Source organism: Penicillium taxi, assembly GCF_028828555.1.
Source record: "Penicillium taxi strain IBT 34144 chromosome Unknown utg000005l_segment0_segment0, whole genome shotgun sequence".
Taxonomy (NCBI): Eukaryota; Fungi; Ascomycota; class Eurotiomycetes; order Eurotiales; family Aspergillaceae; genus Penicillium; species Penicillium taxi.
In genome coordinates, this window is record NW_026643207.1 from 2,242,715 (window position 1) to 2,267,499 (window position 24,785).

Genomic DNA, 24,785 nt, shown 5'->3' on the forward strand with positions numbered 1-24,785 from the left:
ATATTTGGTACTGCGTACTGCTACAAACCCTTGAAAGTGGCACTTGAAACGGATACTCTCACCCCTTGGAAGCTAGATCAAATCTAGGTAACCCTCTACACATGCAAGGGGTTACATTGCCCACTTAGTGGCTGAAGTCTCCCAAATGATGTTAACTTCTCTTCTACATGTTGAATCGAGGTTGGTAGCAATCATACGTGGTCTATAAAATTGTCTTGTCAGAATGTTCTATTTATACATAGATACGAGAGAACGGCTAAAATGGTGCGTAGGTGGGGGACATTACCCATGTATAATCGCATTTGAATAGCTCATTCTAAGTCTGACATCGATCGAGAGTACCTAGTAAGTAAGTACTTTCGACTTTCCAAAACGTGGGGTGTATGTACCACGCTGTATGCGCGGCTATTTAGATTGCGGTTTATCAGAAACCATTCATGAACCGTCATTAAACCAAGGGTTTCTGAGATAAGTAGAGGGGTTGGACATGTAGATAAGATGAAACTTCTAGGGTTTTGCTTACCTAGGCACCTACTCAGAGGGGGCTACCTAGGTAACCCTGATGGGTATTGATTCTAAGAGATGGTACATGAAGTTTGGAGACAGATGGACTGAGTTGACAGATTGCTATTTTGTCGTGAGATAATGTACAGAATTATAAGTAAATCTAGTGGCAGGTCACAAGTGTATAATACAGGACAAATGAGTTTATATAGCCCGAACAATGGGTATCTCATGCAACACGCTAGCACCAGATGCAGAAAGGATAGGGAGAATGAGGGTGGGTCAACGGGATGGGGAATCGGGCAACGAAGACTCGAGTGATGAGGAATCTTGTAAGGAATCAAGTAGAGAATCAAGAGAAGAATCAGAATCATCAATTGATGAAGAGTCGAGTGAGGAGGGGCTCGTTTCGAATTGCGGCTTGAGTTTTAGAGGCACTTGGATCGCGTTCTGCATCATCCAAGTCAAGGGTCTTGGTGTTCCTTTCCATTGGCGGTCGATGATAGCTGCCGACTCAAGCATAATAGCCAGGTTATTTGCAGGCCTGTATTTTGAGGCGCTTTTAATATCACGATCGACAAGGTAAGAAGCGAGTTCCAACTGAAGATCTCGGTCTTCCTTCATGTCTTTGAACCCCGATGTCAAGTATAGAAGCGGGTTGTTGTGGAATTCGGATGGCAGCTTCTGCACCATTGATTGGGAGATATCGTATTGTTCGCGATCAAGATCGATTCCAACAATCACTTTGCCAGCAGAGAGTGCCCAAATATCGTGCATGATATTGTTGGATTTCTTGAATGATACATTGCGGGAGAGACTGGTCAAGACTGCTTGCTTCATATCGTAGGTCACTGACTTTTGAAGGCAGGCGTATCGCCACAGCACTCGGGCGATGTTGTAATGGTGATTTTTGAAGGCTATGAGAAACAGGCGCTCAAAATTCCAATCAGACAGCTGGAAGCGGGGTTTAAAGGGACGATTCAAGAAATCGTACGTGAAGTCGAGGGCTTTGAAAGTGTCCCCACGACACATTCGCAGGATCTGAAAGAGACAGTTGGAGTCGATGGGAAGATGGAATTTTTGGCAGATGTTGAGCAGACTGCGCGTAGCGGTAAAGTCACGCATGCGAGTACAAACAGTAAACATTTGACCAAGTATAGCTGAGCTAAACCAACCAGTCCCCGTTGTTTTGACCATATGTCTGAAGAAGGTTTCAATTGTCTGTCCGCTTTCCAAGTGCACAAAAAGCGCATCTTGGATTGTCATATGGAGGGCACTACGAAGAATGGTGGTCCCCGATATGTAGCCTTTCTGTACCATGTGCGTAAGGAGAGAGTTTTTGGATGCTGGGGTGACCATGGCCTCCATCAATGCAAGCCACGTGTATGGATTCGGGCGGATTTCGGCCTTTTGCATTGATTCCAAAACGGTCAGAAACATCTTATCCCACTGGTGCAGCGCTGCATACTTCAGAAGAATGTTGTAAGTGTCTGCTGTTTTGACGAGATGGCCTATTGCAAGAACAGTCCACGCAGCAGATATTTGCTCATGTTTGAACATGAAAGTCAGAGCGTGATTTAAAGCTGCCGTGGATAGGAGCTGATAATTTGACTCCTGGCTAAACAGCCACAAAATGTGTCTTATAATCTTATGCGCGTAAGGCATTTTTTCTTGATTCTTGTACCGATTGTCCAAGTGTCTAAGCCGTCGGCGGCCCGTACTGTTCTTGGGGTGCGTCAAATCCTCGATGTACTCGGCGAAATCTTTCACAGTTTTTAAAGGCGGACCAGTGGCATAGACCTCGTCGACGCTTTTTGGCCTTTCGTATACCTGTGAGAAGTCCCAGACACCCCGAATCATGGGTATAGGGATGTTCTTGCGGCTCATGGTCTCACGTGAAGCGAGGATCGGGATAGGAGGCTTGTGAATGTCGACAAAGGGGTCACCATTATTTTGGAGATTGCGGGCGTTATTGATGCGTGCTTCAAAAAGATCCATGACAATCACTGATCCTGAAATAATGACTCTTCGGTTAACTCCGTCGCCCTCGTTAGGTGGCAGTACGTGTACCCGACATCCATTATGCACTTTGAGGAACAGAATATTCTCTTTCGACCCATTATCCGTGGTGCCAGTCAGCCAGGCAAGTGTTTCTTCGGGAATCTGTAACTCTTTCATCCGTAACTCGTCCTTTCTGGCGGTAACCTGTGTGACCTCATCTCTGCGGCGAGCAATATGCATCCTCTGCAGCATGTACTTCGCCTTTTTCCAATTGCCGCTCTGCCATTGAGTTGGCTTGCCATCATCCATTGTGCCAATGTAAACTGCATGTCGGACTTTTCTTTTATCTCGCTCGGACATTCCGTCAAGCATGGTTTTCTTCGTCTTCTGAGAATCTGGGGCCTCGGTGTCAAGACGATCCATTTTTGTCGCCATTGACGTTTGCATTCTTCTTCGCCGGTCCTTTTTCGTATGTGTGGATGGGAACAAAACTCGGGGTGATTTGTCTACTTCGGAGTCTAATTGGCGGGTTGGTCCCATATCGGCGGGGATATGAACAGGCAATCGCGGTTGCGGCGGTGTCGTGGTAGATGCGCTGTTAGAGCCATTTTTTGAATGTACTGTCTCATTTTGTTCCTTATCCCCATGGGGAGGAGCCAAGCCCTTCGCGCCCAAAGCCCGGTCCGAATCGGAGCCACGTTGAGATTGGCTAGCGGCATCGGAAGAAACCCATCGTCTACCCAAAGATTGAGCAGTAGACCGAGCTGTACGGAAAGAACGATTTTGGACCTGGCGAACTCTTGCCGGTGCAAATGGCGTTAGTGTTGTGATCGGCTGCCGTTGACGCAGGGCAGATGCGGCCCATCGAGGGTAGAGGAATAAGAGAGGTTCATCGGGGCCAGCCGCAATTGTGTCCAAGATGACAGGCAGACGGCTTCTTAGACACGGGCGGCCACGCGAGAACATATGGAACAATGCTGTCGCGGCTATGAAGTTGAAAGGGCAAATCTGTATACTCTCGGGAGTCCGATCTTGCCTCCGAAAATTATTGGCGCGGAAGGCGGTGACCGCAAATCGAAGCTTAGATCACTGCAGAATATTATCGAATTCAACAAATAGATAATGAGGACGAAGAGATAAATATAGAATCTGGATGTTGAATTATGAGATGGTTGATATTTGTAAAAATTACGCAAAACTGTTATTAGGTAAAAATTCCGGAAATATCGAAAAGCATTCTATTATTCATAGAAAAGCCACATCAATAGATATGCGCTTCACGGCCAACCTGCGCTGCTTTGGGAATACCCTTGATCTCCCTTACTTTCAAGACATGTAGCGGTTCACCCGTAGCTTTAGAGCGCCTTGATAATAAAGAGTTATGTCGGCTGACAGGCGTCAAGTCAAGTAGTTCTGTTACCGACTCTCCTTGGCTATCAGTAAAAATATCCGGCCCAGTGATATGAGACCTAGCAGATTCGACTGCACGAGTGAGACTGTCACTTTTGCGCGTGATCTTATCAGCCTCCTTGTCATCTGATTCAGTGGAGTCTTTCAGCTGGTGGATGACACCGACGAGGTGGGTTACGAATTGCCAGCGCGATGCTTGGAACATGAACATAGACATTATCTCTGGGATCTGACGGAGAAAGGAAGTCAGTATAGGCGTATAAAGATATAGGAGACAGACTAGTTTACCTTGTCATTCAAATAGTAGAGTTCCTCCCCTCCATCCTCGACAAACCTTTTTAATGCATCGATTCTCTCGCGGTCAATTGTAGCCTGCTTGAGTGCAGCCATGAGAGAAGGAATGTTTCCAATCTCATCCAAATGCATTTCCTCCTCTTCCTTCATGCTCATTAGACTAAGGAAACCAGACTCAACCCTCGACAACCCCGTGACACTCTGTGCACGACCCAGAGCCTTCGAATTTGAAGAATGAATAGTGAAATAGTCCTCGTTAAGCATATGGCCCCTCTCGAATTCTGAGCGGCCCCGATGTCTTCTTTGTGAAATCTTGTTTCGAAGCCGAACCCAGCGGCGCCTTCGAGCAAACGAGTGAAACCACGGATGCGTGCCGTGCCACTGCGACGAACCGAATGAAAATGCATACTGCCAGCCCTGCTCATCCACGTCACCGGACATATCAACATACCATGTTCGCCACGACCATTCCCAGCTGGGATCTGGCACTTGAGCATTAGTAATATTAACAGGGCTGTCACGGTGATCATGGGTCATCCAGGCATCTGGGTCAATGCTGAGTAATGAGCTATGGGAGTAAAGGGGCACGCCGAAGAAGAACGAGCCGCGCTGGTTTTCGTAGAGGATATCAAGTTCTGAGTGCGGCTTGGTGCTGCCATCTGAATTGACAGCTATGGTTTGTCCGGCAGATTGACCATTCTCATTTGGTTGAACCCGGAATGGATCCGAAGCTGTTGTACTAACGCGCGAGGCATCGGTTACTGTCTCCTGGAGGAGCAATTGTGCGCTTGAGCTTTCTGCTGAGATTGAGCCTCGGGCGCGCGAGGAGTCTCGACTCGGTGATGTTTCTCCATCAGTCGCTAGGCCCAGTCTTTCGGGCTGCCATTTGGCATACTTGCGCTTGGCGAGTTGACCGGAAACAGATGTGCGGCTTAGGTGTTTCTTTAGGCTTCCATGCCGATCGGTGGAAGGCTGTCGTGAGGATTCTCGGCTTGTAGGCTGTTGTGAGGGGATGGTATTGTCCACGAGGGAAATGCTAGTTGAGGTCTGCATTTTGTGATCCTTGTACTGCTGTCTGCAACCAGAAGCGGATCTAGATAGGGAATACGGAAAGGTATCAATAACAAAAGAAAATGAAGATAAGAGAGGGAAATTGAGTTAAATTTAAAAAAGAAGAAAGATATTACAAAGAGTGAATTACGCGGATGAATAGAGGTGAGGAATAAGGGCATAGAACGGAGTAGTCGACCCGTGAAGGATGACATCGTTTTGCGGGGACTGCCAAGCCCGCAAATCAACGCGGTAAAAACCCGCATCTGTATTTATCACATCTCACCCCTCACACAGCCATGGCACACTACAGAAAAATAGAACTACAGGCTCCAGCCGATTACACATATCTCTATGCAAACACAGTCACACTCTCTCGCCAAAAACTTGATCTTCACCTCCCCCCTTCAGCGACGAGCGATGACACGCCAGATCCTATGCGCGAACGCGTGAAGGAGTTAGTGGACGAGGTGAGAGATTCCTCAACCTGAACAAACACTCAGAAGAACTTTCGATACAATATGTCATTTGTATATATTAGCATTGAAAGAGCCTTCCGAGGGAGCGAAAATCAATAGTTCAAGATAAAACTGACCTTTAGAACAATAGTACATAAACAAAACATTCACATCTTCCTCCGCCTCAGTCAGCATCAATGGAATCGACTCTTCTTCTCCTCAATTTGCGTTCCCAGCCTCATTCACTGCGCCCGAGACGGTCGAATACGAACCCTTTGACTCGGAGCTAGCATCGCGTGTCACAGCATTGTACGCACAACTCGAGTCACTGACGACGAGTGTTGCACAGTTGAGACGAGAGGCACCACAAAAGGCTGCTCAGAACTATGGGGCACAACTACTGAGGTTGATCAACGAGGAAGGAGGGGAAGATGGGGACGAAGACGATGCAGACGAGGGAATGAATGAGTCTGAAGATGTGACCGGGCTAGCGAAACCGAATAATAATGAGGGTGATGCTATGGATGTCGATCCGGAGAATGTGCCTGCAAATCCAAAGCCAACACAAAAGAATGTTTCACAGGCCGAATACTCGACACGGTCTCGGCGCCGGCGCAATCGTCCTGATCCGGCGTGGAAATTACATATTCCATTTGGCACAGATGAAGAGGCGGAGCGATGGCGGAGTGGGGACATTGCCGGTGTGTACGAGAATTCATTGCGGACTTTGCAGCGGCTGCAGGGCGAGGCGGATTTGGGCGGCGAGGATAGCACTGAGGGTAACGCGCTAGCAACGACTGTGGGCAAGGCCGAAAGAGCAGGCCGGGCAGCTGAAGTAGTGGAGAATATGTGAACATTCTGTTTTGAGTCGTGAAATATGGGGTTTCTCTTGGGTTTATTCGGGTTTATGTTTTTATGTGCGAGGCGTTTAGGTGCCAAGGTCTCCCGGGGATCATGATACCACTTCTCTATGTCTTGAGGCCGCTGTCTGGAATTTACACCAAATATGATATTTTACAAATACTGGAGCTGCACTCACACCTTAGGGTCAAGAACAAATAATTCATTCCTTGTGGGATAAGCCGTAGAATAGGACGCAGTCCCACTATGTGCTCTCCCGTCTATAGATCCAGACCAAAGAAACATGGAATCTTCAATGTGTTGCGGAGCTCTTGGATTAATTAGCAAAAGGTATACGTTTGGGGTAAACGAAGCTCTTCATGATATCTAAATTTGAAAAAAGACAAAACTGGAAATACCAACAAATAAGGCAAAAGAGTACGCCACGAAGTGTGGTTAGAGTGGTCGGTAACCCCCGGCGACCAACATATGAAAAGACAAATAGTAGATTGTTGCGCTGAGAAGAGTTCCTGTATGGCTTCTCTGGTTCTTTTTCTCCAATATTTCAGGCTTGGAGTGAGACTGTGTCCTTACATAGCGGGTATCGAACGTCTGGATTTAGTCTGTCGTCGAATTAAGCGCTGGTCTGTACAACCTCCGGGCCGGGGTCTTCGTTGGTAATGACAGCGGCCTCGGCCTCGGTCTCTTCCTTCTTGGTCTCTTCCTTCTTGGCCTCAGCCTCTCCCTCCTTGGCATCAACCTCCTTGGCATCAACCTCCTTGGCGACAGCCTTCTCCTCTGGGGATGTGGCCCAAGCGGGAGTGCGGGTCCACTCCGAATCTTGCCATGGGCCATCGTCAGAGAGCTCACAGCCACCCTCGCACTTGCAAGAACCACCGAGGTTAGCGGGCAGGTTCTCAGCGGGGACCTGTTGCAACAGGGTCTTTGCGTAGTCACTGCCGAGAACGTGGATCTTTTCTTGGGTCACGGGATCGAGCCAGGACTTGATGATGCTGAAGGCTGAGCTGAAGCCCCATGGGGCGTTAATCAGGTACAGCTTACCCAGACGCTCGGGGTAGTAGTTCTGCGAGATGGCAGAGGCTTGCTTCAAGTAGCTGTAGGCGGAAGGAATCGACATGACCTTGATTCCCTTCAGGTCCATAATGGTGCAGCATGTCTCCTGCAACTTGCCGGACTTGCGCGAGCAAGCGGGAAGCCGGGGGTCCGATAGCTTCTCGTACTCAGTAACGAGGTTCTGCAGCATACGCTCGGCTGTAGTGATTTCCAGCATTTTATTGAGGTTGATTTTACCAAGCTTCTCAATATAGACTGGTCGGCCATCCTAGAAGATGGGTGGTTAGATTTCAATTTCTCTAGATTCTCTGTTTTTGTCTGGAGCCTTACATTGTCGGTTTTGTGGTAGAATTGAGGGTAGTACTCGAAGACCTTGGCCTTCTCGGTGTAGTCGAAGGTACGGGGTAGGTCGTCTGTTCCGAATTCCTTGCGCCACTTCTCGGTTTCAATAAACCTGTGGTTGCATTCGTTAGACAAACACTTGACATGTGGCAACAAGCTCTGGAAGGCATGTCGCGGGTGAAAATAGGAGGCAAGGAAACATACATCAGCTTGGATTTCTCAACATCGAACTGGCGAGCACGTAGGAAACGCAGTATCGTCAGAGTATCCAGTCTCTCGGTGTAACCCTCCTGCTCGAGTACGGTACGCAGCTGGAAGACCTTGGCATCCTGTTCGGGGGTAGTGTGGCCAGGGTGGCCAGCTTTGGACTCTGGCGAGGTGGTAGGGAAGTCGTACGTATCGTACTTGGGATCAGTGGGAAGCTTCTGTTCAGCCATTGTAAAGGAGAAAGTTGTGGGTGGGGAGAGAAAGGGGAGGAAAGTTGAGTTAGGAAGAGAGAAAGGGTGGAGGGGGTGTGGGCCGCCACTTTCCAGCTTGAAATTCGCCGCTGAGTTAGGGATTAACCAATCTTATCAGACTTAACAAGGTTGAAACAAGCGGCAGGATTTGATTTGAATCACTTGAATTAATGCAACTGTGATTTGTAAAATGAATAGGACATCTAGAATAAGGGATGGTTTCGTACGGACTTGAGAATGACTAAGACACCATCCTACTCCTGAAGACTCCTGAGCTCCCCTGACTCCTAGAATTTTGATACTCTTCATTCTGTCCATTTTATGGACTTGAAAGTCTATGCTGATCCCGGGATCTATGCTATTCCCAGTAATTACAAGCCATAACTAATGACGAAAACGCCATACAGGAACGAGGGGTACGAGGTAACATCCGCGGTACTTGAGCTATGACGGCAAATTGTATAGCCTGTCCTTATACCTGTCCCCTTTTGAGAGCAATATTATGGGGTAGTGTGAATATAGTTAGGTGTGACGCTAATAATCCAAGATTAGCCCTAGATTTCCACTACGGGTCACTAGTGAATATTAACAAGTACGGGGAATCTCAATTCAACAGTCAGCAGTAAACCACCTATCACAAACTCAAAGAGTATTATACACATCGCAGGGAGACCAAGGGTCGCAGTAGTGATGGAAACAAGACTAGAAATAGAAATTATAGGACCGTAGCCCAAACAAAAATGGCAAAATAAAACAAAACAATCGTAACTCAGCGCGGGGTATAAAGGTAAAAAGCCACGTATAATGGAAAATAGAAGTGGAATGGAAATAAAAAAGAAAAGGCAGAAGAAGGGAACAAAAATCCTAAGATCAGCAGCGAGTCTCGAGCCAGCGAGATTGATATGCTTCATCATCCTTCGTCAAGTATGTTCGTTTATCGGCAAAATTCACAGGAATTTCCTGTAGCCGGGTCGCATGGACAGGAAGTCATGCTAGAGAGCACCTAGGTATCCATCATAATTCCTAGATGAACAGTCGTATATGTATAAACTAGATATGTATCCAAGTTCATCATATCGTCAAGTATTAATTTGGGGTATCGCCCGCAATTAACCGAGACATCGTGAGCTAGTTCCAAGGCTCGGCTCTTCCAGTCGGTTTCATATAAGTCATAAAGAGTGTCAAAAGAAGGGACGTTGCGAGATGCACTCGCCTACCATCCCTTTTTTCTGGCAAATCGCTTGTTAAGCAGTGTCAGAACCTTGCTGACATTGAACTGGACATATTCCAGATCAAGGTCTTCCAGGTTGTCCTTCTGCATCTCCAGGAGATCATCCAGCTTAAGGTCAAGCTCCAGCAAGCCACGGGCTCGCCCCTTGTAGTGCAAGCTGATCACGAAGGTTCCAGGAAGCGGGCTCTTGAACATGAAGTAAATGTTCGCCCGGCGATTCTCGGGCACATTGCTTCGGTGAATAACGCCCTCCTTCTCCAGTTGTTGGTGGGTGAACTTGTAGGGGCCCAGTTCCTGGTGCTTTTGTGTTTTCCGGGACTTACCCTCGGATTGACTGCGCACGTTGTGAAGGTAGGACTTGTAGGTGTCCAACTGGCCCACGAGGTACGCATTGTGGTCGCGGATGGTGGAAAACACCTCCTCAAGTTGTCGTGTTTCCTCCAACACCTTCTCCTTTAAGGAGCCGAGGTGCACCAACTCCTGCTCTACTTCATCTCGAAGCAAGCTAAACTCGTCAGATCGGTCAATCACGCCCATATCCTGTAATTGACTGAGGAGCTCCATGGTGCGGATGCCCTTTCGGACCATGACAACATCTTTCTTCAGTGTGGCAGCTGCCTCGGCGATGCGGTCTAGCCGCAAAGGCCGACGAGCGACCGAGGAGTTATGAGGCAGCGAACGAAGGATCTGTACAAATGTAGACTTGGCCTCCATAAAAAACACTTCTTCTTGAGTGATATCCAAGGCGGCCGTCAGATCATCCAGGGCCGTTTCCCATCGACTGAAAAGGGGCACTGTGATAGTTCGGTTCTCCTTGCGGGGAACCTGGGTCGGGGCTGAGCCGAGCTCCTGCAAAAGCATAGCAAGATGCGAGTGTTGATCCTGGGTCAATGCCTCGCTGTGCTTCTCCAACAGAGCGTGTGTGGCGTACATTTCGTTGAGGGTTATTTGCAACTCAAGATCGCGCTTAGAAAGAGCCACGTAGTTGTCCATCTCAAGACTCTCGTAGAAGTCCTGAACCTCACACAGATCCAGGAGGAACTTGTTGACTCGTTCCTTGTTCTGCTCGATGAAAGGCTGCAGGCTGGCCATGTATGGCTCCTTGGCGTATGTCGGCTTGTTGGCCAGGTTCTGAATCATCTTGGCAATCAGAGTCAAGGTACGGCGGGGCTTGTCGGTGGGAACTGAATCGATCAGCATGTAGGAGCGAGGAGTCACAATAGCGGGATTAATGAAACGGAGGAAGAAAAAGCCGCCGATCAAAGTACAGATTGTCTGGTCCTGGGCGTCCGGGTACTTGCGGCGAGACAGACTGCGAATCTGCTTGCAGATCCACCGAATACCGTACGGAGCCTCATCCACCGACTCGATGATGGTGGTCAGGAATCCATTCGCAATATCAGTCAGCATCTTCAAGCGCGGTGTGATGATTGCTTGCACCTGCTTGTTGTCTGCAGCGTCTTCTGCGGTCACTGCTCGGGGTAGATAATCTGGCAGCGAGCCGGTCTCTTCCTCAATCTGGTTGACCATACTCTCGTAGACTTTCAAGGGGTTAATTTCCAGATCAACCTCACGCAGTTCAATCAATGAATTGATTCGTTCTGCGAGAACCTGCTTTAGATAACTCTGACCGGGACCACGCCTGGTGTAAGTTGTCATCATGCGAGACACCGGGGTGTTCTGACGTAGAAGAGAAGAGTATTCGGGAGTGTTGTCAAATTGGAAGGTCAGGACGGACTGGAACATAGTGAGCAGCAAGTGCTCTTCACGGCTTTCGTATTGGTTTCCGTAGATGGTGAACATGACGGTCTGCAGTAGGGAGTCGATTTCAGCCATTGACACGAGTCGACAGAGATGAGCAATGTGGCGGGGCTCTGATTGCAGCAGGAACAAAAGATTGCCGTATTTCTGGGTTCGCTCATCATTGGGAAAGAATCCTTCTGCAGGATCGGCCGTGTCATCGAGGTGACTGGCAACTTCGTTTTGCTATAGACCTGTGTTAGAGGTATCACTTTCGCATAAAGTCCGTCGCTCTTACCTCTTCTAGTGCCATGCGGTTCTGAATCAGCAGAGCAATCCGCGAGTCCAAATATCGCACGTCCTTTTCTAATACGAAATTCTTCTTAGACTGAGAAGAGATCTTGGCCTTGAGTTCTCGCAGGTATTTTTGTGCTGTTTCACTGTCAGTGACACGAAGGGATGAACACAGGGGTTAGCCATACCTCTCGCCAAATCATCTGAAATTTCCAAATCCCTGTCCTTGGCGTTCATGGACACGTAGAGTGCGGTGACCGACATCCGCTTAGATTGCCGCAGCGACCGAGTATCGTGGGACGACATGGTGTTCTGTCGTGCTACGGGCTGAAACGAAGAAGATGAAGAGGAGGATGCTCGAGAAATTCTCGAGGCGGGTTGAAGCATGGTCGTAACTGACATTGTGAGATTAGGCGAAAAGGCTGGAAGAACACCAGTGGTGATGTCGAGACCACGCGGAAGGCCTTATAGAAAGGGAGGAAAAAATGGTGAGCGGTCTAGATTTTTTCATATTTATGAGGGGATGATGGAGTCCCTAGAGTACAGAGCATACCTTTATATCTATCCCCAGCGTTGGGCTGAGATGAGCCTCTCAATAATTTTCCTTGTCTTTCCCACAGGGGCAAAAGTAGACTGTGCGGGAGAAAGGGGAAGCTGAAATCACTAGGGAAAGTAGGAATTATTAGGAGAAGGAAGAAAGAAGAAATAAAGAGAGGGGGGGGAAGAGGGGAAAAGATTAATTAAGATCAATTAGGGTCTGAGAGGGAAAAAAAGATACAGTACGAGAAAGAAGAGTGAGAGAGTGAGAGAGTGTGAGAGAGTACGAGAGGATAGTGGATAGAAGTGGAGCGACTAAACATGGCCTCTTTTAGTTATCATCTACTTTCATCCTTTAAATTTATTACTTTATTAATCCATATAATTCATGTCAATTTTACTTTATGCAAGGGGAAAACAAGCCTCTATCCGTATAATCTGTCTCTTTTTTAATTTCTTATTCTTTATTCCCTTGTTCTTACTGTATAGTAAAATCAATATTACCCCTGGACCGTTCCAGTTTTTGCCACAACCCTCAATCTCAGGTCCTAATCTCAAGTCCCAAGGTATAGATTTAGATTTAGAAACTCTGCTCGCCACTTGATCTTCCCCCTTATCTGGATCTCTGATTCTTTGTACATAATTATATCATCTGTTCGTGCACTTTCGGTTCTTGATCCTTCTCGGAGTATATAGGCAACTAGAAAATACACTAAGAACTAAAACTTGATATTCTGACCGATACTAATTCCTAGCTAGGTATGGTACAGATCGAACAAAGAATGGCTTATCATTCTACTTCCTTAGTACACTCTCTGACCTCATCCACTCAACTCCACTTCTTTTACAGCCAAACATAGTTGTAGGATGAACCTGCACCACCTGCATGGATCGCTTAACGCTATTAACGGATGTCTCAGACGCACCTATTGTGACCTACATGCATGGCATTGGCATCGTGCGGATCGGATAATACTATAATTCCCTCTCCATTCTCAATTTTCCTTCTCAAGGTTGTGGAGTACATTCCTGGAGTATGAACAAAGTACGAAGACATTGCATGGTCATCTCCCGCTAGTTCTTGGACACCTCGACCTCTGGGTGCTCTATGCTCACGCTATACAAATAGTACTAGGCTTGAATGTGGGATGTGGGGTGTCCATGATTTCCCCCTCTACGGAGTATCAATTCAGACATTCTTGGTCAGTGCTTTTGCTCAGGGGTAAATGTGCACGAGAGTGGATCTTAAGTGGGACTCGGGAAGTCTCGAGAGTTTCTCTTCCCGTAAGCATGAACTCTTTCTCTCTCTTTTATTTACGCAGCATATATGGGATATCCCCCTGGTCTCTCTGCTGTTCCAGATTCTATGCATCTACCCGATATACACTCCGCTGTGGTTATCATGGTGGCTCAATAGAATGCAACCCGTATCTTCTTCATATGTTTCCTCACTATGACTATATCCGTCTCCGGCTGATCAAGACACACGGACCATATATCCCCATCCCACTATTACTGTACTAAATAGTCATGAAACGCGTCAGAGCTGTTGCAGATCCGTTGCAGCTGTAAATACTCCCGTTCCCCTTGTTTGGCATTTTCACTACCTGGGTATGGTGCAATCTATGACGGGCAGATGTTGTGGCGTGTGTTAGAGAAGTTGGGATCGGCAATGCAAGTGTACAAAAGTAGTAAGGATATTTCGACACATGCCATAAGAGTGCCATGGTAGGTGTTCAAAAATACATCTAATAAAATATCAGACGCGCTTGTCCTGATATAGTATGTGATGTAGCTGGTTTTGCCCAAACGAAACACCGATCATCAGCCTCTGCAGGCCTGGAGTGCTGTAGTATAATCTTATTGAAGTGTAATTGTACACTATCAAACCTTGCATTTGGCATTCCATTTGGCGAGGACCATGCTGTATGACACCTAGTTGTCTGACGGGGTCTGCATTTGATTGTTTTAAAGATTCCATGCAGTTAGATTAGCCCTGGAAATTTAGGTGTGGGCCGCCATGTGATTTGCCCCAAGTACATGTGTCTGGGGCTCATGGATATTAATATGGCCATGAGTTGCTTATCTACATCCCCGCACATAGACTAAATCCCTTCAATGCTCTATTTCTTCCTATCTTACCCAGTTGTAATTAGGATATGATTGCTACTGAGTTGGTAGGTCCCAACCTAGAAATACAACCAGTTTTATCATGGTCTGCTAGATTCCCACACTATGGCCCGGGCGTTATCTTGTTGATCAATATAGAGGTGCTTACTACTTCCAGGTTGCATCTCAGGTACCTCTACCACTTCTTGGCGTTCCCCTTCTGTATTAGTGACCCCTTCGCTGTTTTTGCTCATTGAGTTTTAGGTGACACTCAGTGAGCATCTAGTGAGCAGTCTGATTCGCTCACTGAGCGAGCTGAGTAATTACCTTAATAAAATGTAGCACGCTAGTCCCTTCCCTTCCTCCCATCAATAAATATCAGGATTTACCCACCCGGCAGAGAAAATATGGTACGTAGATAGTGGCTTAGGTATGTGCTTCGTATTCTGTAAGAAATTTGATTATTATCGACATTTACATGAGAAATAAATGTCTCATTTTTAGGTGCCTAGGTACCGCGGAAGCCTCCCCACCTGTATATCAGTCTCTCTTCTCATCCTGTGCTCCAACTTCTTCACTTTGTGGCTGCCTAGGAAGCCAAAATCGAGTAATCAACCCACCAAGGAACCGCTGGTCAACCCACTTCACCAGCCCATATATGATCCACCCCCAGCCCCACAGTGAAATACCCATCAGGCTAGCCACAAGCAAGATCGGGCCAAGGATCAAAAGTGACAACACAGCCCAAAGCAGAACCGCCACAACCGCAAAGATGAAAACACCCGCCAAAAAGACCAACATTGGAACCCCACAGCAGATAAGCTGGCAGACAATGAAAGTAGATGCAATAGGCCGCTTCAGTGCTGCCTCGTAGAGCTGGGCCTGCCTTGGTGGAGGCAGCAACCAGTTCACGAGCCATTTAATGATAGATTCAAAGGCATCAAATGCCTGTGGGGCTAGGCTGGAGAACCAGGCACAAATGGTGGTCCAGATCGATCCGAATGAGATCTCGGCTTGTGTCTCGTTTTGAGGAGCTTCGTTCGACGGGAACTGACCCGGGATTATCGGGTCTCGGAGGGGTTTGGTAGTTTCATTTAGTTGTTCCACTGGCTTATCAGCAAATGATTGGACATTTCCGGTCGCTGTAGTCCCAACTTGGTTTACGGCGCCGAGGCTTCCGGTGACAGGGTTAAAGGACATTGGGAAGTAGCCTGGAGAATTCTGTAGGATTGTATAGAATGAACCCCCGAACAAAGAAAAGTACCTTCATGGAATGGAATAACAATCTATTCATCTACAGCGAGGGTATCGATTATCTATGGGTCCTTGGATGTTCGAGTGATATCAAATGACGTAGGGGGCGCGGGCATAAACTTGATAATTTATATTAAAAGCTGCCATCGTGCAACATACATTGAATGGTAGAAAACAATTAAATGGAATAGTGGACATCAAATACAGGTACTAGCAAGTCACGAACGTAAAATGACGAAATTCAAATTCCACCGGGCCAAAATCTGATATCCGTATCGGTACATTCAGAGCTTGGGGTCACATCCATGGATGTGCATACGGATACTCAATGCGAGTTGCTACCTAGGTAGTCATGCACTCAGATAGGAGGTGTAAGTACTTAACTCCCCTCTTAACTCCCCTCCTGCACAGTCTACCTATGACTAGGGTTGCTTGGCATTGTCCGCATCTTCAAATTCGATAGTCGAACTCAACAACGTTGAGTTCTCCCTTGCCTTTTCTTTTTTTCTGACCCTGAGATAATACAACTGCCTCGTGGAAGATAAAGGTGAGCAGACCGGCGATTTCTTGCGCGTAGTCCACTTCTCCAGAATAATCCTCTTCCGGTTTCAGCACTAAATATGACCACTATGCAAAGAATAAGCTTTGTTCGTTCATGGATTGATTAAGACTTACCCGGCTCTCATTGTCAAGCTGATAGAACCAGAACTCTTTCGAATTGGTTGAGAGACCATACATAGTGCAGTCTGTCATTTGACGACGCCTCCTCTCGGTATGGATCATTGCTGATAGTCATCGGTAAGAAGGTGCTAGTAGTCATTGAATACAGTGGATTTACATACCCATATAAGCTAGGATATGTGTTGCATCATACCATGCGGGTTTTTCAGTGTGAACAACCACGAAATTGGTCGCGACATCCTCTGTTCCGTGCCAGAGTGTATAGTATGGCACGCCCATGAAGCCACCCCTAACCCCTCCAATTCTCTCGAAAAACTTGGACCTCGTCTTGAGATGCAGCTTGCCTGGGCTCTCTAGTTCAAATTTAGAATGAACGTATCTGATAAGGTAGTCTAAAGGCGTCCTTCTTGTGTAGTAACCGAAGTCGTTCTTAACCGCATGGATCGTCTCCATATCTCTCCCTATAAAAACTAGTTAGAGCTGAACAATATTTGAAAATTGAAACATCTGGACACCCGGAAACCTTGGAACAATTCTGAGCTCTGCTCAGAATGTCTAAGGTTGGAAAATGGACTTACTCAGTGAAGGAGCGAGGTCTATATCCTCCCGAGCCTCCCGCCATGGCTTGTCCTCCCTGAAAGCTCCCGACCATCTGATATACGGATACAAAAATTGTATATCTGTCACAGTCAAGTCGGATGCTGGTGGTATAATTTCAGGATCAAGAGCATCGAAGGGTCTTGAGCTTTTCTTTCCAATTCGTATTTTGCCCAAACTGAACTCGACATGTGCAGCTCTTCTTATGCTGCGGAGCTGTCCGCAGATCTTGGAAGTAATCACTGGCATAACTATAGAGGTGTGTAGTAGAATTTTAAGGAGTAGCATTTGACAACCCTAGAGATATCTTTTCTGAGATCCAAAATAGGTTTAGTAGTTACTATGTTGTATGACCACCGATGTCGTAATTTAGAAGCACCACGTAGTTTAGACAGCATTATCCTAGACCTGATCGTATCTTCCCATTGCTTGTGTCTCTTCAAGGTTTCTACCTAGGCACAAATATATGCACTTGTCCCAAGTGCATTTAACCCGCTAATAAACTCGTCAATACCAATTCACGTGTTGGGCTCACAAAAAGCCTTCGACAATAGATCTGGCTTGGTATAGGTACACGTCTGGATGAAACCCTCTTTGGTACCCTGTCTGCTTAGACACCCTTCTATTGTCATCTTTAGGGGCCAGGATATCTTTCCAAAGCGGCCAATTTTCCGTGAGAGAATTTGTGGTAATCTCCATCTACATTATTCCACATGCCGACTCTCTTGCCATGTTTTTGCCGTCTTATGACTTCTTAAGTTTCAAATAAACCGTCAGTTAGCCGGAACAACTTCCAATGTTTCAATGTTGATCAGACTGCAATGGAAGTTAATTACCAGGGGCTAAATATTCTGCTGTTCCAATGGAGAACTTCCCAGAGCCCTTTTCATATGTCGAGAAATCGAAATCAGAGATTCTGTTAACAATTTCAAATATCAGGATATTGCCTAGCTTGAGGTTGCGGTGCATCATGCCTCTATCGTGCATTGTTTCACACCGAGCAATACATATCTGAAATCTTTGTGAAGGTTCTCTTCAGAAACACCGTATTTGATTGTAAATGAAAACGAGACGCTATTTTTCGCCATCTCTATAATCGCGAATGCCTCCAGGTTATTCTCAACATAGAAAATGTCACGCATCTTAACTATACATGGGTTGATGACTGTTTTCTCTAAGTGACCTCCGTTGATTATGTTGCCTAGCTCTTCAAGTGCTAACTTGACGGCTACATTACAATGTTCCAAGGTTTCCAAATATATTCTCTCGGTCTCCAGAGACTGATTATGGTTTCAAACACAGCGCCGAAACGTCTATTCCCAGGTGTCCTTCCTAATATGAGACGCTTCTTCAGATATGACAGTCTCCGTTTGAGAGTTGTGAGACTTTAAACCCAAAAATAGTTGCAGAAGTTTCTGTTGCTCTTGTAGTATCTACAGGGACGTCCAAAGCTTCTGGTGAAGCATCCCGATCCCATTCCTTGCAGAGATCCTAGTCTTTTATCGACGGTGGGAGGCTATTTAAATTGGTAAATGAATCAAGCCATGAATATGTAGCTGTAGGATGGGCGATTATCTGGTTACGTCCGTGCTTCGTGTATTCAGTTATTCGTCTTGATAATTGGGAATAGATAAAAGATACCCAAAATACGCAAAGGTCGAACAATACCAGCGAGATCCTATTATGCTGCATTTTCCATGGTTGAATATGAGTGCGATCAACCCTGGCTGAGTTGAGAAAAGAGCCAGTTCAGGTATCAGGTCTACGGGTATGAAAATCTTAGAAGAATGGTTTCAGCTAGGGATATATTAAAACCGAATGATTGGGAATACCCTTAAAATCGGTAAAAGTTTTCAATTTAGAGCTGCTCTTCATGAGAATACATGTCCCAAACCAACCTTTGAGCCTTGGAAAGTAAACAGTCAGGATGTGTAAAAGGCATCTGTATACATTAAAACACCCATCCTTGGATCTATGCCTTAGATATAAACAAGATAAAGTATTAGAGATGTACAAAAACATGAAAAGTGTTGCTGACCCCGGGAGAGAATTTTTATGAGTCTTTGAACTGGGCCAAATTCATCCATGAATTACTCAGGTAAAATACTACCATTACTGGACCTCCATTGCCCGCAAGGGTCAAAGATCTCAATATATTTAAAGGAAGGGGTATCTAAGTACCTACATGGAACTCATGAGGAATTCAAGGCTCCTTTATCTCTTCCAAATATCAACATTAAGGATCGAACGATGATATTTCATGTTCATATAGGCCTCAGTATTGGAAGGCTATCTATTGATTCTACCTCCATGGATAACAGCAACCAGAACCAGTCGAGGTCATGCTTCTTCCAATTACCGAGGCACAGATGTCCGGATTCTCTGGCAAAGTCACTCAAGTCCTTGCCTCTAGAGGCAGGCACACTTGGAAGCAGGAGAAGACGTGTGCGACAATTGTAGGCCAGTGTATGGGCTAAAGGAAAACCAACATTACCACGGCTACTAAGATATCAAGGTAGAGCAATGCCTATTAAAATTTTAACTGGAATTGACATCCATGTACAGCTTTGGGATTAATGGGTTCTTCGCACTTTAATGAATGAGTCTTTGTGCAGAACCACCAACATTATAGTAGGTGCTTCTAAGATTTGGAGATTTAGTCAAGCTTTCAAATGTTATATTTCCTCTAACCATTTTACCAATTTCAGCTAATTGTACAAGTGGTGGATAGATTAGCCTTGGAGCGAGAGATGGAAAAACATTCATGACATTCATGCCTCTGGACATCTGGACATCTGGACATGCAATCTTGGAAAGAAGTAAATATACAAAAACCACCTCCTATGAGCAATAAAAACATCACTTGTGGGTAAATTAGCCCAGTGGAAGTCTTCGGTGTATGCAGATATCTATATCAAAACGTCTAAAAATTTAAAAAAACCCCCAAGCGCCCTCCCATTTTCATTGGAAACCTATTCGTCAAAAATCTGCACACGCTCTGCGTACTCACGGATGTTAGAGACGAAGGTCTCTTCAATCTCCTCGCCTCTACCACCGGCGACACGAAGTATGAGATCGTTCAGTGAGGCGCGGCCAAGGATGTCAACATGGTCACCTAAGCGCCAGATTAGATTTCGGAAAAAATGGAGATGAAATTTTAAGAAAGTGTATCCATACCGGTATTAGGCCCACCTCGAGGGGAGAAGCGGTCGGGTTCATGAGGCATCTCAAAGACCTTGATCTTTGTGCCAGCTGGATTGTATCGTTTGATATGCCAGCCTTTGGCACACATATATCCAGTGCTGAGTAGGTTGACAGTACCATCGCCCTCACCCATGACAACACCGCGATCAATACCCTCGTTCAGGGTAACTGTGGTGTCGATACTGACGTTAAGCTTAACAAGTGGATCGATATCTTCCTGGTACCAGTAGCTGCGCTCTGTGGGCTTTCCAACTCCGTAGAAGCAGTATATTTTCATATCAGGAGCAAGGGGTAGACGAGCCTCGAGAGGATTGAGCCAGGTGCGCGGGTCCTTTTCGTTAGCCTCGACTTCTCGAGTGGTGTGTGCTACGCCGTGCGAGTAGCTATTATGTACTTTGTTGCTGTACCAGTCATCACTTTGATCCAAAAGGTACTTCAGACTCTCGGCCGCAGTCAGGTTGTGCTTTGTCCAGGAAGAGTTGGTCTCACGGAAGTTGAGCATATTTCCAAAGCTCATATCCTGGCCTGGCTGATCATCTGGTGCCCAGGTTGAGTTTCCCCAAATCGCCTCGCCGCCTTTAGGTAGCATGCTGGAAATACCGGGCATTGCGCGGAATATCTCCGCTCGCTCTTCTTTGGAGAGGAACTTTTCAAGCCCATAAACGGCAAAGGCGTTCAACTGTGCCGTATCGCGCATCTCCCCTGATAGCACAGCGGTCAAACCCTTGACAGCACCGAGCATGCATCCACTTATGTTGATCCACGAGTCGATGTGCTTATTGACCCAGGTCTTGCCACCTTTTCCGTGGTCCTCACTCTCAACCCATTTGAAGAAATACATCACGACCTGGGAGCCCATACTGTGAGACGTCAGAGTGACCTTTTCACCACCAACCTCCACTGCTGTCTCGATGTAGGACTTGAGCCGGCTGAAATACTTGTCGCGGACCTCAAGGTCGGGATATGAGAGCCGCCAGTCGTATGCTGCAGTATATGCATTCGTTGGATCATAGCCTATTGTAGCCAGATTCTCCAAAATCTTATTCCAAATCCAGTAGCCAGTGATAAAAAAGTCTGTCGCATCAAACCCTTGAGCTGCACGCAGCTTGATACCGGGTGGGTCTAGACCTGTCTCACGATCTAGCATGATGTGATTCTTCCATTCTGCCTTATCAAGTACCAGCGCCCGCATCATAGTCCAACTGCCCCATAATCGCTTACGGAAATACTGGCGCGAACTGTCGCCCGTTCCCCAGCTCTCAAGACCGGTCGATATAACTCCAGGAATCATAATAACAGGATGTTTAGCTTCTATACCTTGCGCTTGAAGCTGTAAACCGATGGAGAAGGAATCATAGTTGACAGCATCGCGTTCATGTTGCTGTAGTCCCATTGCGGTTAGTAGGTGAATGGGTTGTATAGTAGATGAGTAAGAATAACGCACTGAGAATTCCTTTGCGTCGCGCACAATTCCTTGCGGAATAACATCCATCAAAGAATCGATATTTAATTCCAATAGCGACTCAAGGCTAATAACGTCGTTATGATTCGCGAAGGCCACGGCGATCAAGATGCCGAAAATGCCGCCCAACAGAAAGATTAGCCCATTGCGACGTTTACTTCGTGTTGGAGGCTGTATGACGAGTTGCTTGACTTTTGCATTGCCAAACTCAGCCCTAAGCTTGTCTTCGTCTGTTTGAGACTGCTTGTTGCCATCGTCGCGGGACGAGTCAGAAGGGACATCGTCCTTGGGCGTGCGGCGACGCAACATAGCGACTCAAATGGAGAGTGGGTTGATGAGGTACCCAGAGCAATCGAATTATATAAGGGAGTCACAGGAAGAAAGAGAGGACAAGGGAGAATACAAAACAAACGAAAAAAAAATCAAACAAGGAATGTCCAAACGTTAACGGATGGTCCGGCGTCACATGGCTTATCAGGCGTCCTTGTCCCGCCCGCTACTTCCACATCACATCTCACGATCTCAACATCCCAACACTGTCCAAACCCCAACATTTACCACAATCTCCTCCCATTCGATGAAGCTGTGATGAGCCAAGCCCCCTCTGCCCTCCGCTATGTGCGGTATGAGAGCTCGCGCGAGAAGGAGTACGTCGCCGCTATGCGCCAACTGATCTCCAAAGATTTGTCCGAGCCCTACAGCATCTATGTCTACCGATACTTCTTATATGAATGGGGCGACCTCTGTTTTCTCGCAATGGGCGAGAACGATGAGATGATTGGAGTGGTTGTGTCAAAGCTGGAGCCGCACCGGGGTGGTCCCATGAGGGGTTATATCGCCATGCTGGCCGTGCGCGAAGAATACCGAGGTCGTGGAATTGCGACAAAACTAGTCCGAATGGCTATTGATGCAATGATCGATCGAGATGCAGACGAGGTAATTTCTATTCCAGGGGTCTGTCTGGTTCATGATGTCTCCACTTGCTAATACCGATCCTGCCATGTTAGATCGTCCTCGAAACAGAAAGTACCAACACCGGTGCGATGAAAATATACGAGCGATTGGGTTTTCTCCGTAGCAAACAACTCCACCGATATTATTTGAACGGGAACTCTGCCTATCGTCTTGTCCTCCTATTGAAAGACAGTGTTGGGTCGATGTGAGCCCGATTCGATTGATACGGACCTCTTATTTCACAAACCACCAGGCACTACTGCTGGTGCTCCACAGGGTAACTTCGATACTCGAACAAAGTGGCTTGATCACATCCCCCATTACATCTATAGAGTCTTTCTTAAACTCTATTTGGAGTCCATTTCCCCTATCAACCTGAGTACTATCTAAGAGACTACTTCCAGGCGATACACTACTTGTGATGGCAAAGACAACCCATCCTTCAGAGGAAGTCAACCATGGATTATGAAGGTATATCTAGCAGGAAAAATTGCAGGGAAGAGATATCAATGCATTAGTATGGACGTCGATGAAATTGCATCTAGTCTTTCCTATATAATGAGCATTTACCACAGCCTAGTCAAATCTCCTTACGTCGTAAAGGTTTGCTACCTGAAGCTTCCTATTTAAGCTTATTGGCTAGGTCTACCCTCAAAAGTTCGCCGCTATCTTACAGATGGCCTACCTTGTAGATCATTGATTAGTTTAGAGCTTTGGAAGCTGCATAATGCACCTTAATCATGGTGTGCAGCATACGCTAGATGTTATGGGATGTAACATGAAACAGAAGTTGCCTAGACGAAATCGTAGTGCTGGGAAGGGAGCCGTTGTCATATGCCCTGGAGGTTACTGATGCCGCTATTAGGTTGGAGCTGGAGCTTTCCCCTCCAATTATCGCAATGGAATTGATCCCAAGGTTGTCAAATGAGGACTATCAAGCCTACTCTGTTCGAGTACAATAACATTCATCCCAATCATTTTCTAACCAGCTTTTCTGTTATCTCTTATCGGTGAGTCCCGTAGTGCTCAAAGCGGTGTCACCCAGCAGAACGTAAGAGGATATCAATCAATGTTTGGGTCAACATGTATCCCCCGACAGAGAACTTTAGCATGGCCCCTGCATAAGGGTGATGCGCTCAACCCAAGAGAAACTAAATAAATTTCTTATCTTCTTGATAGGCCAAAATGAAGACGTTGCCATTTTTGTATCAAACAATAAAATCGCGATTGAGAATGCTTATGCGTTCGAAATCGAGATGGCGCTTTTTTTCCCTCTCTACATCAGTAAATGGCAAATTCATGCCCACTTCAAGCAATCAAATGAGCAACTTTACCAACATCCTAGCTGTGGTTGCCATAGGCCTATTCCTACATATCTATCAAATGCTTGAATTTTAAGCTAACCAAATCTTTATCGGCAGAATATATAACCCCGTGGACAATACCCTTGGGCCTTCACATCAAAAAGATACCCGTCCCGATTCACCATGAACAGTAGGTTTATAAAGAATTTTACATAGACATCAAGACCGGGACCATCAGCCCTCTTCAGTTCGGCCAGTACAGAATCAAAGTGGGAACAACTGAAGTACTGCCTAGACTCGTGGCATTGGGCCAGGATGGATAGACCCTCATTATATTGAGAAGGGAAATAGAAGTGAGAGTGAGAGTCAAATGGTACAAAGGTAAGTTTTCACCTCATCTGATGCACACTTACTTCCATTTCACTTTCATTTTGTTTCATAGAACGAACGTTCAGTTTCATTTGATACTTAGGTATCTAGGTAGCGAATATAAAAAGTAAGTGTTACTTGAATCCAGAAGGTATATACCGAGACTTCTCTCTCTCTCTCTCTCTCTCTCTCTCTTTCATTTTCTTCATTTTCTTTGTACATCATACCCTTACCTGCTCAACTTCTTTCTCCTATATCATCCTCCCCTTCCCCTCCCCAGGAGGTCCAAGACTGTTCCATTTATTCATCCAGGCAGTGATAAGCTTCCAAAGCAGCAATTGATATGTTTCCATTGGGCGTGGTGAATTCGATCAACTCTTAACTGGAAAGCACCTGGTCACAATCTGCTAATATGAGCGCCTCTTCATGGGCAATTGTTAGTTAGTACAGGCCGTGCGTTTGATACGAAGCCATGGTACAAGCTACAACTTGGAAGTGATCGACAAATTGCTCCTCGACTGGAAAGCACATGGACACAATTTACCTGGATATGCGTACTACGTTCCTAACGATGCAGGAAATGCAGCCTTGTCATTTCGACACCCCGAAAAATTGAGC

The 24,785-nt window shown here is 46.3% G+C and overlaps 9 protein-coding genes across 9 annotated transcripts; 2 read left to right on the plus strand and 7 right to left on the minus strand.

Moving 5' to 3' along the window:
* Positions 1 to 786: 786 nt before the first annotated feature.
* On the minus strand, positions 787 to 3,471 carry N7495_008174 (uncharacterized protein; the record flags this gene model as incomplete). The annotated part of the gene is made up of 1 exon (XM_057210825.1): positions 787 to 3,471. One exon carries the CDS (start codon positions 3,469 to 3,471, stop codon positions 787 to 789), a length of 2,685 nt encoding a protein of 894 aa, XP_057060368.1.
* A 295-nt stretch (positions 3,472 to 3,766) lies between these two features.
* Positions 3,767 to 5,262, minus strand: N7495_008175 (uncharacterized protein; the record flags this gene model as incomplete). Its single annotated transcript, XM_057210826.1, has 2 exons — positions 3,767 to 4,144; positions 4,204 to 5,262. The coding sequence occupies 2 exons, from the start codon at positions 5,260 to 5,262 to the stop codon at positions 3,767 to 3,769; spliced, it is 1,437 nt and encodes a 478-aa protein (XP_057060369.1).
* Positions 5,263 to 5,558: 296 nt separating this feature from the next.
* On the plus strand, positions 5,559 to 6,570 carry N7495_008176 (uncharacterized protein; the record flags this gene model as incomplete). The annotated part of the gene is made up of 2 exons (XM_057210827.1): positions 5,559 to 5,729; positions 5,869 to 6,570. 2 exons carry the CDS (start codon positions 5,559 to 5,561, stop codon positions 6,568 to 6,570), a joined length of 873 nt encoding a protein of 290 aa, XP_057060370.1.
* A 621-nt stretch (positions 6,571 to 7,191) lies between these two features.
* N7495_008177 (SEC14 family lipid-binding protein) lies at positions 7,192 to 8,410 on the minus strand (the record flags this gene model as incomplete). The annotated part of the gene is made up of 3 exons (XM_057210828.1): positions 7,192 to 7,899; positions 7,962 to 8,085; positions 8,178 to 8,410. The coding sequence occupies 3 exons, from the start codon at positions 8,408 to 8,410 to the stop codon at positions 7,192 to 7,194; spliced, it is 1,065 nt and encodes a 354-aa protein (XP_057060371.1).
* Positions 8,411 to 9,644: 1,234 nt separating this feature from the next.
* Positions 9,645 to 12,098, minus strand: N7495_008178 (Ras GTPase activating protein IRA2; the record flags this gene model as incomplete). The annotated part of the gene is made up of 3 exons (XM_057210829.1): positions 9,645 to 11,648; positions 11,701 to 11,834; positions 11,885 to 12,098. 3 exons carry the CDS (start codon positions 12,096 to 12,098, stop codon positions 9,645 to 9,647), a joined length of 2,352 nt encoding a protein of 783 aa, XP_057060372.1.
* Positions 12,099 to 14,882: 2,784 nt separating this feature from the next.
* On the minus strand, positions 14,883 to 15,542 carry N7495_008179 (seipin co-factor family protein; the record flags this gene model as incomplete). Its single annotated transcript, XM_057210830.1, has 1 exon — positions 14,883 to 15,542. The coding sequence occupies one exon, from the start codon at positions 15,540 to 15,542 to the stop codon at positions 14,883 to 14,885; it is 660 nt and encodes a 219-aa protein (XP_057060373.1).
* Positions 15,543 to 16,046: 504 nt separating this feature from the next.
* On the minus strand, positions 16,047 to 17,123 carry N7495_008180 (uncharacterized protein; the record flags this gene model as incomplete). Its single annotated transcript, XM_057210831.1, has 4 exons — positions 16,047 to 16,223; positions 16,272 to 16,381; positions 16,439 to 16,738; positions 16,856 to 17,123. The coding sequence occupies 4 exons, from the start codon at positions 17,121 to 17,123 to the stop codon at positions 16,047 to 16,049; spliced, it is 855 nt and encodes a 284-aa protein (XP_057060374.1).
* A 2,723-nt stretch (positions 17,124 to 19,846) lies between these two features.
* Positions 19,847 to 21,849, minus strand: N7495_008181 (phospholipid:diacylglycerol acyltransferase; the record flags this gene model as incomplete). Its single annotated transcript, XM_057210832.1, has 3 exons — positions 19,847 to 19,989; positions 20,052 to 21,459; positions 21,523 to 21,849. 3 exons carry the CDS (start codon positions 21,847 to 21,849, stop codon positions 19,847 to 19,849), a joined length of 1,878 nt encoding a protein of 625 aa, XP_057060375.1.
* A 10-nt stretch (positions 21,850 to 21,859) lies between these two features.
* N7495_008182 (peptide alpha-N-acetyltransferase MAK3) lies at positions 21,860 to 22,703 on the plus strand (the record flags this gene model as incomplete). The annotated part of the gene is made up of 3 exons (XM_057210833.1): positions 21,860 to 21,866; positions 22,019 to 22,476; positions 22,548 to 22,703. 3 exons carry the CDS (start codon positions 21,860 to 21,862, stop codon positions 22,701 to 22,703), a joined length of 621 nt encoding a protein of 206 aa, XP_057060376.1.
* Between the last annotated feature and the right edge of the window lie 2,082 nt (positions 22,704 to 24,785).